A 14760-nucleotide genomic window follows, 5' to 3' on the forward strand; every position below is an offset into this window, starting at 1 on the left:
AAACTGTTAAGAATAACTTAACAAGAACAAATTATTCAATACCAGATAAGGCAAATCCAGAAAGCACATTGTACACACTAATTACAAAGCTTACATTTAGATATTTTGAATACATAACATGAAGGCAAGAGAAGGGAAGAAGTTCCTGATCCCTGGAAAAAGTGAAGGCAATCAATTAGATACTATTACAGATAATCCAATCATGATTTTATGAGATCTAAAAAATGCTGCTACTGACAAACATCCCTGGTGAAATGATGTCTACCAGGTCACAAAAAAATGGATGTGACTGAATGAATGTGTGTGGGTAAATACATTTACTTACAAACACATACAGAGCTGAGTTTACTCATGGACAATTCCATGGAAGCCACTAATTCCATCTTGTCTCTTCCAGCTCCTTTTCCTCCCACCCCCATCCCACCAGCCACATTTGTTCAGAGGAATACCATGGGAGACAGACCAAGGTTTGTAAAAGAAAGGATAAATCAGTGAAAATCACCAACCCCACAATTTCTAACAGCAGATGTACTAACTGCATCAAATTGGCTTCCATAAATGGAAGGCACTCTCCTGTTTACAGGAGGATAACTCTAGAACCCTGCCACAGGCTCATATTTTATTATAATAGGTTGCATTTGAGGCACCATTTTTTTCTGAAAAAGCAATATTTTTCTAGGAAAAAAACCTGTCTTTCTCTAGAAAATGGTGAACACTTCTCTTGGCAGTCATTTCCAAGAAAAGTGGATCCTACTGAAGGGAGATAATCTACAACAGCGCAACCTACCCCTTTATGTTAATGAGTAACTATTTAAGTAGGCATGCATTGCAAGGGAGAATGAAGGAAGCAAGTGTGCTTCAGTGATTTTCTTTTGCTCAGGGAAAGGTTTTCTGAAGGGTGGGCCTTTGTTTTGGCATTCCATGCAATGAAGAGTTAGGGTCTCTTCTCCCATACATCAATCAAAAGGCACATTCTGCACACCGTTGATAATGAATACACCAAGTAAAAGCTTTTCAGTATCTTGGACAGCACATGGAACGCCATCTGGAAGCTGTGATGCAACTGAATTAGGAAAGTGAATTACGCACCATCTAGTTTGTGTAAATCATGCTGATGCTATGTAACGTAGTAGTAACTATTTTCCCTCCCTTTGCAAATATCATTTCCTCAAGCCTGCTTTTAATCTCGGGAAACAATGATTCGTCCCTTTTATTTTATTTGGTCCTCTTCCCTCTTATCTGACCCTCTTATTTGTTACCCTTAGTCTTACGCTAACCATTTCCATTTTCCCCACCAAGACCAGTAATTTTCAAAGCTCTAAACCCACCTCACAATAATTACAATGCTCTGCATCAGAGCTAGCATACATATTGTTTAGAGTTGCTTATTTATACCACCCTCCTATGCTTGTGCTTGGAAATAAATTAAAACACAAGTAATAGTGCAAAGATCAATAATATGTAATCCTTTAAAAAAAAAGCTGTTACTGACAGACATTCCTGGTGAAATGATGTCTACCAGGTCACAAAGACATGGATGTGACTGAATGAATGTGTGTTGGTAAACACACTTACTTACAAACACATACAGAGCCTTAAAAAAATTGGGGGAGGTTACAGAGTGCAAAAAAGGAGAAGAGAGAAAAGGAGATCATAGATGGAAGATCACCATAGGTTTTACAAAACTGGCTTTTTATTTAGTCTTATTCCACAGCTTGGCAAATTCACTACAGTATAGTAGATCTTCTATTATATTCTCTCAGGCAGGGCTCTCTTACAGTTATGCAACTGATAATTTAGACCTCCCTTCTTGTTGATTATTTATTTATTCATGTTATATGGTTATTTAAGCCCAAAGGGACCTGCTAGAATGGATAGGTAGCAACTATGTAGTGCATAGAAGATTTTAATTTAGAGTCAAAGTATTATTTGTGGATCAGGCTGAAATAAGGGAATGAATAATTGTCTCATAAACTTTAGCAATGATATTGTTGCTCCATCTACTGGGCAAAATCCTTATTGCTAATAGTCTCCCTCCCCCACCCTTCCCCCCTTTTTTAAGTGCAAATCTGCTGCTGTTGTTGGTTTTTAAGGTAATTAATTGTAAGCTGCCCAGATTCACTTGAATTAATTAATTCAGATTCAGTTGAATTAAACAAAACAGTCTGTGGTTACAATGATGGTAAGTCAGAGCAGAATGAAAGCAGATATTGCACTTGCTGAATGGGCATCCTGATGATGCTGTGTAGACTGTCAGCAAAGTAATCACGTAATAAAGGCAGACCAAACTAAGGGTAATCTGTCCTCATTATGTCTGGGTAACAGTTCTGCTAGCTTTTAAAGATCCTCCTCCAGAAGCTAGTTTTGAAAAACTTCCACTCCTCACTTCGACAATTCTCTTTTCCATGGCCATAATCTCTACATGTTTCCTTTTTTCAAAACAGAGGACAATGATGATGATGATGATGGTTAAGACTAATAACAATGCCTTAATGAAGAGCCACCATGGGCTAAAATCCAGGATTCTTTTGCAACCCAGAAAAAAGTGGTAAACTAATATAGGGGCTTCAGGATAGTGGTGTTTTCCCTATCCCCCAGGATAGGATAGGGGTTTTCCATACCCCCGTGAAATTCACTTGAACAGAAAGCAAATGTACTATACTGTACTTGCTGTTAGACTGGCATAAACTCCAACTCTGTTTTGAGGCACAACAGAGACTGGTCTAATTCTTAGGATCCGTGGCCATTCCTGACATTATCCCAATGTGCCTTCAAAGCAATCTGCTTCCCCTCAAGCAATGGTTAACCACAGTATGTGGAGCTTTCTATCTTTACCCAAGAAGAGCTGCAATTGTCAGTCACTCTTGGCCAAAGAATCATAATTTATTTTTATTTATACTTTATCAAAATATTTCTAACATATAATGAAATGCTCCCTGTGTCTTTGAGTGACAGGAGCTTTACAGGCCATCTGTTGAACAATACCGTGATGAGAAGAAAAAAGGGGAGCATCATGTTGCTTCTATTTATTAATAAATGTACAAAATGTTTTTGAATTGCACACTAGAAAGATTATGTTCTCTAAAATAATCACAGTTTAAAATTAATGTTTCTTGCCATTCAGCCAGACTTCTTCCTCTAGTGAAATTCAACCTGCAGCTTCTTTAATTTTGAATCTTCATTCAGTACACTCTTACTCACCTGAACCATAGCAAGTCCTGCTAAATTCTCACTTGGATTATGAGCAAGGAAAATGGGATGGTACTTCCCATATTAATGAGGGCCCTGCCAGCAGAGCCTGGCTTGATCCTATTCCTATATAAAACATTTGTCCAAACTGAAGCTTCTTATATGATCTGAAGCACAGATTGGTTGTTAGTTAATTTTACTTCCATATTCCCAGAAACAATGGCCATGGCTGATCTCGAAAAGGCTAAGGAGCATCAAACTTAGTACTTGGATAGAAAATTAATAGCGAATCCCAAAGCTGCAGAAAAAGAAAACAGCAAACTTTTCCACATTGTCCATATTGGCATTAGGAGTTAAGTTTGACTTGAAGGAGTCTTCATCTTTTTATACTTTCCACAGCAGAGCACAATTTTTCTAAGTTTTTAAATGATGATGATGATGATGTAGCCCTTTCAGAACATCATTTGTCCTCTTCCCTCCACCCTCACAAATATTCTAAACTTTTTCTAGCATGCCACTCACTGCTACTTCCATCACTGCCATAAAAGAAACAAGAAACAAGGTGTTTAGAATTGAGGGAGTTATACGGTAGAAAATGCCTCTTCTATATACAAATGGGATCATTCTATCTATTCTAAAATACCTTTAGGGAAACATTTTATGTCTTGCATTTTCAGCATGTATTAAGCAGCTACTGTTATTACTGGAGAACTATGGGGCTAAAAAGAAAAGTATCAAACAGAAAATGCTTTGTGTTGACTTCTGAAACAGCCTCTTTACTAGCTGAACTATAGGAAGCAGAACTGTGGTGGTTTCAAATTTTCTGTTTTCTCATTTTGCTGTACTTCTATTATCCATAATAAGTTCCAACTCCTTTTAGCCCACAAAATCCTCAAAGATATCTGTATCCAGGAGAATAGCTAAAAGAATATTTGAAAAGGTGAATTACATGAAAAGGCTAAACACTACCTAGTTAGAAAAAAAAACAAAAACAAAGAAATCATAGGAAAATAGGTCAGAGCCACAATGTTCCTCAGTTACAGGTATATATGCAGGCATTTTTATTGGTATAGAAACCTTTTAATTTCTCATAGATGAATCAAAACAGTATACCGAAAAAGAGAAGAAACTGATATCCTGATGGTAGATCATTATGCCTTTTCTCAGACCACATTTTTTCCAGCTTAGAAAATGTGTGGAGATTTAATGAAATAATGCAGATGGGTGAAATTTCAGAAGCATTTGGTGTTATCATGAGACAGCAATTTAGAACAATGGACCTCCTGTCAACTTCTCTTATTTACTTGGTTTCAGAAAGTTTCAGAGGGTGTCCCTCACAGATTATTATGAATACATCTTATGTTAATACTTAACATTACATATCAACAAAGTAACGTCAGCAGCTACATTTGTTGCAGATTCCTAACAGATTTTTAGTAAGTTTTGATTATAATACAGGGAAAATCTAGTATTTGTTGATGTGGCTTCTATTTAAACATGGATTTGCTCTTTTTTTCTTTTTAGCTTTTTCTTGACATCAGTTAGCTTATGAGTTAATATTTAATGTTCATGATTTTCTAAATCATTCATAAAACATAAATGTGCATGAGTTCATAAGCCATTGCTTTCATGTTATAAGCAGCATTTTGGTGTGTTTCATCCCTCCCCCTTTGTGTATATGCAATAGAAAGCCAATTTTTTTCCCAGCATATAGAAAATATCCAAGGAGATATAAAGTTACAAGTACAAATGGTAACTTTAGTATCTGCTAGCTTGACATGACTGACATAATCAAAGGCCTTTCTATAATCAATGAAGCATATATTGACTTCTTTTTGATATTGTTTGACTTTCTCAATTATTTAGCATCAGCAATAATGTCTCTTGTTCCTTGGCCTTTACTAAAGTCAACTTGAACATCTGGCATCTTCCTTTCTACGTAGGGCTCTAATCTGTATTGGATAACCCTAAACATTATTTTGCTAGCATATGAAATTAAGGATATTGTATGATAGTTTGCATACTCTGTTAAGTCTCCTTTCTTTGTTATTGGTATGTAGACTGATCGCTTCTAAACTGTTGGCCACTATGTCATTCTCCAGATTTGCTGGTATAGTCTGGTTACAACCTTTACAATTTTTCTTCTGTTGCTTGCCATATTTCTGCAGGTGTTCCATCAATTTCAATAGCATTCCAACTTGGTAATGACTGGAGTGCTGATCTAACATCATATTATACTACTAAAGGCTCTTTTAAGTATGTAATACCTTCTAAAATATTGATATATTTACTGTACAGAGTTTCAGTATATTCCTTCCATCTTCTTGGATTTAGTTACTGTCTGTCCATTGGCATCCTTTAGCATACCAATTCAAGATTGGGACCTCCTTCTGAGTTCAGAGACCAGAAGGACCAATTTGGGGACAGATCATCTTAGAGAAAATCTATCTATGTAGTTGCTAAGAGTCATCACTTACTTGAGGGCAAACATAAACTATCAATAATGGAACTTGTGTAAGGTTTTATATTTTCTAAAGTGTAGTCTATATCTCCAATCAATGACTAATGTTCCTCCCATAACCTTCACTGTTACTGGCCCTTAGACCTAATAAGCGATAATAATGGGGTTAGAATCAGCCCTGTTGTAGTATGAAAATAACAACTAGATTTGGCAACTTATATAAGAATTGCTTCATGTAAGTGTCCACCACTGATTGAATTCTGCCCCAAAATGGATATAAGACCAAACAAGAGGTAAACTCTCACCATGTATCATGAAGATGAATTTAATGGAGACTTCCAACATTCTATACTTATTTTAAAGCAGTCTATGAAGCAAACTGAAGCCATTTAATATCATTCTATTCCATAGGAAGTTTGTATCTGATACTAGTGATGACATATACTTTTCAGGGAATGTTCCCTTCAACTATTCTTTACAATCTCAAGGTATTTTTTTCTAAAATACATTTTGGTTATGGTATACCAGACTTTGTTTTGGCTATATACACTTTTTTTCCTCACCTGAAGTCCAACATTGTCTGCTTGTCCTCCTTTTGTTAGCTGTGAAATAAACAGGCCACAAGCAAATTCAGCACCCCCTCGCACACTTATTCCAAGGCCTTCAGGATGCAGACGATCCAATCTCACTTCCTTCAGTTTCCTATAGAAGTTGGAATAACAGTGGCAACTCAAAGAATTTATAGTTGCAACTTAAAAGTTCCTATAAATCATACATATCTGCCTTTCCTTCATAATTAGGTTCTAGGCTTTCAAAGAATATCAAGTATATGAGCCAAATTTCATTATCCGGGCTTTCAATTATTGTATTGTATTGTATTATTTTCTGGCACTTATATGCTATTCCAGTCTGATTAATTTGTGGCAAGGATACAGAACTATATCAACAACCATTTCAGCTCTTGTGCTGCTACAGAAAATGTGCATTTTTATTTAGCAAACTTGTATATTACAGAATGCTTTGTTCTTCTTGTTCACTAATCTTTTGCTACTGATTTCATTTTTGGATGATACTTAAAAGGTGCACCCTTCCCAGCATGGCCTAGCCATTGTTCTTCACCAGCTCCCTAAAGACAAAACAAATTTCACTGAACAGAGTTTTTTAAGGGAGTGGGAATAGATTTGAAGGAGGAAAATTCAAACTGACCAGTCAGTACCTTGGATGACTTGTTGATTTTTTTTTAATAATAGGAGCTTAATGATAAGAATTTCAACCTAAGTGTGGATTTTGATAGACTTTAATCTGATGATGTCTGGCAGTTCTTTGTGAAATAAACGGTTAGCAAATAAATGGAAGGTAGATCTGTCATGCTTTATGATCAGAAAAAGAGAGGAAAGAAAAGGTGTTCAGAAAGAACCTGGTTCTATAGTTGGTATGGGCTTTATAATACAAAAATAATTAATTACTTGAAAAGTATGGAAATGTGGTTTGATGTTAGATGAAGGTGTGTTCAGAACACTGTTCAGAATGTCCATATATACTTTGAGTTTTCATATAAGAAGAATTAGCTTAGTTCTGAAGCAAAACCCTTGTTCGCAAATACAAAGAAAGATATTGTTCAAACCTACCTTGTTCGTTTAGGTGTCAACTGATCATATTCCACTTGATGTTTTAATGGAATAAGAGGACAAATGGCTTCAAACAATGGCAGTCGACTTGGTTCATTGATTACATACTTCAGATCACCAACCAACACTGGAAGATTCATGGATCTACAGAATTTGTAAGAGTTGTATTAGTCTATGGTAATAGAGAGCCACCCTATGCGCTTATGACAAGTGACAAAGTGTCAATGCAAGGTGCATCTCATGAAAGGTTATTATTTTTAATAATGTTTGTTAGTTGGAAAAGGGGCTCCCAGACTCCTTCTGATTTTTAGATCTACAGAATGGAATTGTCAAATTGGTTCATTGATTACATACTTCAGATTGCCAACCAACACTGGAAGATTCATGGATCTACAGAATTTGTGAGAGTTGTGTTAGTCTATGGTAACAATGAATGGTACTGGTATAAAATGTAACTACTGTGTATTTCTTTTTTCACATCTCATGTACTTAATTTCTTTTGGTTAGCACTCAGTACTTCTTTCTCCTTTTCTGTACCTTGCACAACACTGCTTACTCAAAGAAGAATAGTAGGGTAGCTATAGATATAGTGTTGGTATGTATTCATATGCATATGTGTCTGTGCAGGTATGATTGTAGTGAAAACTAAGTAAATTGGAAAGTAAGCTATAATTTAATTTCACTGATTTCAGTGCAAAATAAATGCAAGTAACTTTCTTTGGATCCAATCACTTATCTGTAATTATATGGTTAAAACTAGAAAGATGTTTACTAAATTTTCTGGCAGGGATATTCTGACCATGATAGCTGGAAATCCTTGAAAATATAGTCTTAACCAGGTTTGGGAAGGTTGAACTCATTCTGTACTACTTATTCATCTATGTAAAATGTATCATAATAGATATTGAACACCCTAGTATGTTACTTAAGTGCAAGCAGTACATTATTAATAGCAATTAAATTCAAACCAGGGTGATGCTACTTCCAAGTAGTCAACGACAAAATTCACAGTGCCTTCAACAGGACAACAAATAAAGCTGAGCTTTCTGTTACAGAATTCTGAAATTTTAAAACCATCAGATTCATAAATTTTGTATGCACTGTTTTCCTGTATGACAAGTAGCTATCTATTAAATAAAAATATTTCCCCATTTAATGAAGCATTGTAGAGATACACTGTAGACCATGTTCATTTGTGATGCAATAATAGGGAAACAGTAAAGGAGTACTTTAAAGATTCATACAATTTTAGTGGCATATGTTTTTGAGGACTAGAGTCCATCATGGGGGTAGGAACCTCAGTACCATTTGCCTCAGTATTATGTCTATAAGTATCCCTCATGTAAAACATAAATTAAGACAGAATCCAATATGGATCCATTCCTGATCCAAGTAATAAAATAAAAAGTATTAGTTTTAAGAGCCTTGGCAAAGACAGGACATCTGGGAAGGATGGATAAGGATAGAAGCAAAGGTAAATGGGGACTAATATTGGCAAAGGAGTTGTAAATACTTAAATTTCTCATAGGAAGCAAAGTACAGCCTCTTGCAAAAAGAGTGGATTCTCTGAAATGTATACTTTTGTGACAGTGTATATTTATTTAATTATTAATAACATTTCCCACATAGGGCAGATAAGGATTAGGCAAAGAAAAGATGTGTGTTCCTGTCACCAAAGTTTTAAATAATTAACTCAGCAGAATTCTTTCTATTCTAAAGAGCTGCAGACCAACCTTTAAGAATGGAGAAACAATTACAGTCTCAAGGGAAACCAAACTGAGTTAGTAGCCAAAACCATGCCAAGCTATTGCTTTGGAGAAAAACCACACAGAAAACAGCCAAATGTCATTCTGCTGAGATGCTATTAATTAAGGTATGTTCAGAAACTGTAATAATCTGAATCACTCCCCTATGAAAACTGGAGAAATACTCCCATTTTTTCTAAGTAAAATAAAATGGGCTCATACCTATTTTAATTATTACTGAGTGGAAAATGAAACTATAATTGTATCTTATTAATCACTCTGCTTATTTGTTGAGAAAACCACAAGGAAATACAGCAAAAATTGTACAGACATTTTCTTGTCAAAGAAACTAGCCAGCTGCATATTTAAGTTATATGGCACTTTAAAGATACAACTGTATATATGTATATGTATAGATCTAAACTACAGCATAATCATCACTTTCTTTATATTTTTCATTTAATTCCTCTGATCTCACTGCTCACACTGTTTGAAATCCTTCTCATACTGCTACATTTCCATGTCCATATCTATCTGGTACTTCAAAACACCATTCCACAGATATGATGAAATTAGTTTTGGCTACATGAGCTCATGCTATAATGCATTTGTCTGTCTTTACAGAGCCACAGCTCCTATAGAAATATACTGATGTCCTTGTCATAAATGCATAAAATAAATTTAATACATTTAGATACAATGAAGCAAAGTTAACAAAAAGATGATATTTTTCCAAATAACCATTTATTTAATAAAAACAATTGCTCAAGGAGGTGTCTGATGTTCCTATTAAATACTTTTTTATTTTACTAGTTTACAATGAGTTAAAATAGAGGGATTTTTTTCCTATTTATCTGTTACCTCCAGCTAAGTACAGTGACACCACAGAAATAAAAGCAGTAACTATGATATACAGACTTACTGGTGGTACATCCGCAGCACATCGTATAGATAATCTTTCTCTGCTTCATTATCAATTAACAGGTCAACCTGAAAAATGAATAATTTCACTATAATTCTCTCTGTTCACAAATACGAAATGCTGAAGATCTTCCCTTTGCCATTAGTCCCAAGACGGTATCCATAAAGAAAGCTGCTTATGAGGTGGTTTGAAACCAAAACTACCCATCCAATTCTCTAATCATTTCAGAGTTCGGTAACATCATACTATAGTGCAACCATTATAGTATCTAATTCCCTTACCTGAGAATGACTAAATTGCTGTATAAATATTTTCAAAAACCGTTTAGGCCATTCATTGATGTAGCCCATGATTGCAAACGCAACCATGAAGGAATGGGCCAAAACCAGCTATTCACTGGCTTCCCTGAATGCAAACATCCTTCTGAAGACATGCAATGAAGTAAATTTCTCCATTCCACCTTGATATTGTGGCTAAGCTTGCCACAAGATAGATAGTTATCCTTTCTTCACTCTCTGAAACAGTATGTTTACTTACCTAGTATCAGGTTGCAAGACTTTCGCTCTACTAATTGTTCTAAAATAAATAAAAATAGAGTTTCACAGAATGACTTGCTTCTGGGTACTTTTCTGAAACCAGGAATTTCCACGGCCTATTAGTTTCTATTAACAGTAAAAGTGAATTATTTCTGCATTTTACTGAGAGTTAAATGGTTACAATATAGTTCAAAGCCAGTTAAGAGAGAACATACTAAGCTGCTTTATGCTAAATCAAAGCATGGGCTCTCGCTCAGTAATGGTAATACAGTAATGCATATAGAGAGCCTGATCAAAAGATCAGGAAGGACTAAAAAACTACTGGTCTGAACACTTTTCCAATCTACTCAATAGGCCATCCACAGTTGATCATGATGTCTTACAGCAGATTCCTCAGCTGCCAGTCTTGGATGCCCAAAACCTGCCTCCCTCTACTGATGAGACCAAGAAAGCGATCTTGCAGATAAACTCAAATAAAGCAACAGGACAGGATTTCATTCCTGCTGAGATCTACAAAGCACTAGACCCAAATGCCTTACAGGTATTTCAAGACATCTTAGAAGGCATTTGGTCCACAGAGGAGATGCCTGATAACTTCCATGATGCCCTAATTGTGGCACTCTACAAAAATAAGGGAAGCAAATCAGACTGTGGAAACTACAGGGGTATCTAACTGCTGTCCATTGCAGGCAAGATCTTTGCCTGCATTCTCCTGAACAGACTTGTCACTGTCCCAGAAAGGAACCTCCCAGAGGCACAGTGTGGCTTTCAGCCAGAACGGAGTACAGCAGACATGATATCTGCCATGATGCAAGTCCAGGAGAAGTGCATCAAGCAGAACAAGCCTCTTTACTCTATCTTCATTGACCTGACAAAGGCATTTGACACTGTAAACAGGGAGGCTCTCTGGATAATCCTGAGACATTATGGATGCCCAAGGAAATTTGTGAAGTTGATTCAGCTACTCCACAATGGAATGACAGGTTCTTTACAATGGTGATATATCAGCTCCATTTGCCATTTCCAATGGGATAAAAAAGGGTTGTGTGCTAGCCCAGTCCTGCTCAATCTGTTCTTCGCTTGCATGTTGTCATGTGCTGTCCAGGGTCTGAAGGAGGGAGTGTACATAAGGTACCAATTGGAAGGTTCTCTTTGATCCTCACTGCTTGGACACATGGACAAAGTGCCTCCAAAGAGTCATCCAAGAAATCCTCTTTGCTGATGACTAGGTGCTCCTGGAACTGAAAGACAGTGATCTACAGTTGATGCTGAACAAATTCTCAGATGCTGCTATACTCCTGGTATTCAGCCTGTGCCAAATACAGTACCAACCTTGTAGAACCAAAAATCACTGTTGACAACACCCAGATGACAAATATAAACAGCTTCAAATACATGGGAAGCATCATCTCAAGTGATGGGTCTTTGGACAAAGAAAGTGACTCCAGGATCAACAAGGCCAACCAGGCACTGGGGCAGCTGCATACTAGAGTCCTTAATCAACATAACATCCATATCTCCATAAAGCTGAAAGTCCACAGAGCTATGGTTATTCCATCTCTCCTATATGGATGTGAATTCTGGACTCTGTACCGAAGGCACATCAAACAACTGGAGGAATTTCACATGCACACTCTCCACTCCATCGTTGGCATTTGTTGGCAAGAGCATGTCTCCAACCTGGAGGCCTTGGATCACACAGAGTCCACCAGCACTGAGTCCCTGATTATCAGAACCCAGATGCAGTGGCTGGGATACATCACTGGAATGGATGACCACTGTATGCCTTGCCAGTTGCTCTATAGTATACTGGAGTCTACGAAGAAACCTTGAGATTGACCACACAAGCACTACAAAGACCCTGTGAAAGAAACCCTAAGCCACTGTGACATCCAGCCAAGGGAACTAGAAGCTGCAGCTGCTGACAGAACCTGCTGGCAACCCTGTGCTATGAAGCTTCCACTGGCTTTGAAGACAGGCACCGCCAAAAACTGATAGAAATCTGTGAGCGGTATCACAGAATAACACCCACAGAAACTACAACAGTGGGCTTCCAGTGCCCCCATTGTGCTAGACTCTGCGCTTCCAGACTGGGACTGCAGAGCCACCTCCATGTCCACAGATGAACTGAACAACACTGTACCTTCTTCAAACCCGAAGGACTACTATATATGTTTTATACATATATATTTGTTACACACACACACACGTGTTATATTTCTACAAGTCATATAATGAAGTGCAAATAGGCCTAATTTAAAGTGCTAGCATTGGCTTTTAAGGCTCTAAATAGTTTGAGGCTACATTCACAACACAAAAACCTGACTCACATTATAACTGGCATTGGAGGACATATATACAAATCCACTTATAAAAATAATTGGGCCAGTGGAGACAAGGAATAGGGTCTTCTTTGCTGTGCTCCGACTTGAAACCAAGTCAATGTGTTCAAGAGTATCACTCATATAAATAACATTCTTTAACAAATTAAAATATCGTTTCTATGCTCATTAATCCCAATAGGGTTAACTGTAGTATGCAAAATAGTGGTAATCCTAAAGTTTTCATTACAGTTTTTCTAGTTTCACTCCACAGGTGGGGCTGAACCACTTAGGTAAGCTCACAAGAAATCCAAGAATTCCAGCAAGTAGTACTTACTAATGAAAGTTAGGAAGACATAATCCAAGAATTTCAGCAAGTGCTGTGTTTCAAGAACACTTATATATGGAAACAGTATTCAAAACCTCTTACATATCTTTTTCTTTCTTGCCTATATAACAGAATATTTAGCTCCCTCTTTTGAGTCAACTGGGCTGTTTCCATCAGTCTCTTGTTGTTATCATCCGTTTGACTTTCATGGTGTTTTTCACTGACTGTGTGAGAACTAACTTTCATGTCCAGACTAACATAGCTTGAATGGGCTGTCTAATAGTCTTTGGTGTAATATACCTTAATTAAAGTTATTAATTAAAGTTCATGTCTGTTCAAGGCCATCTGGAGACCCCTAGGTATGTAGTTATAGCCATAAGTACTTCCAATAATGGTACTTTAAAAGAAGCAGATAATGTGAATAAAAAAGTATTATAAGAAATGTCAACCTAAAGAAAAGTAATCTGCAATGCATATACACTCAATTAATAATTTTAAATTATTTTTCTTGAGAGGGGTGCCAATAACTTATGAACAAACAAATAGTTAAGAATCAGTTGTCAGTTTTGTATATATTCTGAACAGAATGTTGCCACAATGAAGAAGACAACACATCCAGAGATATGTTAATAGAATATTTACAAGAGTCTGCACATATTCAGTGCCTTCTGAATCTGCAACAGTGAATGGAACATAAATCTAAAAGAGACGGTAGTATTCTCTATTGCATCACTTGACCTTTCCATGGCATTAAACCACATAAAATAAGAACATAAATAACGATGATGAATTCTACACTTGGAACCTAAAGTCGCTCCTTTAGAATCATATCAGCCAATCCCTTTCCATCTTTGGCCTCAGAGGCTACAGTGGCACGAAAACAAATTATAAATAATTACTTCAAATAAACTTATCCAAGTTTCAGTATGAAATGCTTTAATACCAATATTAGTCTGAAGGTTCATATAAAATATTTAAATCTTATGTACAAAAGCCTTTGCTTTAAATTAAAAAAAAGTTTCCTTATAGAGTCAGTTACTGAAAGTGTTAATTTTATTTAGTCCTGACAAGTGTTCTAGGTACCTGAATGATAACATTATGGAAGCAAAATTCTGAACAGGTATGGACTGTGTTCAAAGCAGAAGTTTAAATAAGCAAATTAGATTGAATTCAGAATGATTTATGTATATTACCATCACAAAAGGTCACAAGTACAAAGTACAGGACCATAAATATATTAGATGCACATGGCTGAAATGTGCCTGTTGCTCCACAGCTAAATGTTAATAGCTCTGAGAAATAGCCATAATTGTAACTAATTGATACCTTGTGTAAAAAGCTGCATAAAACATCTTAACATTTTCTACTTCATGGTATTCTGAAAATTTGCCCTAATACTATACAGGATAATTTTAATTCTTAGGTATAAAAGACAAAAGATGTTTTGTTGTACACAGAGGAGCAATCCTAAATAATTTTGCTGGAACCTAGTTCACTGAAATAATTATTATAATTTTTCCCCTTAGAAATGTTTTATGCCAAGGAAAAGGAGGCAACCCATGAAAAGAAATTATGCCATACAAAGTATATTTTAAAAGAAACATGTATGACTTACAGTATGTATATTTTC

At 36.2% G+C, this 14760-nt stretch overlaps 1 protein-coding gene across 1 annotated transcript in view; it reads right to left on the reverse strand.

Moving 5' to 3' along the window:
* The window catches only part of USH1C (USH1 protein network component harmonin), a 63802-nt gene that overhangs the window by 46860 nt on the left and 2182 nt on the right, over positions 1-14760 (reverse strand). Inside the window, 3 exon segments of the mRNA XM_088145096.1 lie at positions 6214-6352; positions 7279-7422; positions 9946-10013. Of these exon segments, the coding sequence (XP_088001222.1) occupies positions 6214-6352; positions 7279-7422; positions 9946-10013 (351 nt within the window).

The sequence above is a fragment of the Python bivittatus genome, unplaced genomic scaffold (genome assembly GCF_059951505.1).
Source record: "Python bivittatus isolate LINGU-HERP-01145 unplaced genomic scaffold, Pbiv_v1 ctg000480_np1212, whole genome shotgun sequence".
Lineage (NCBI taxonomy): Eukaryota > Metazoa > Chordata > Lepidosauria > Squamata > Pythonidae > Python > Python bivittatus.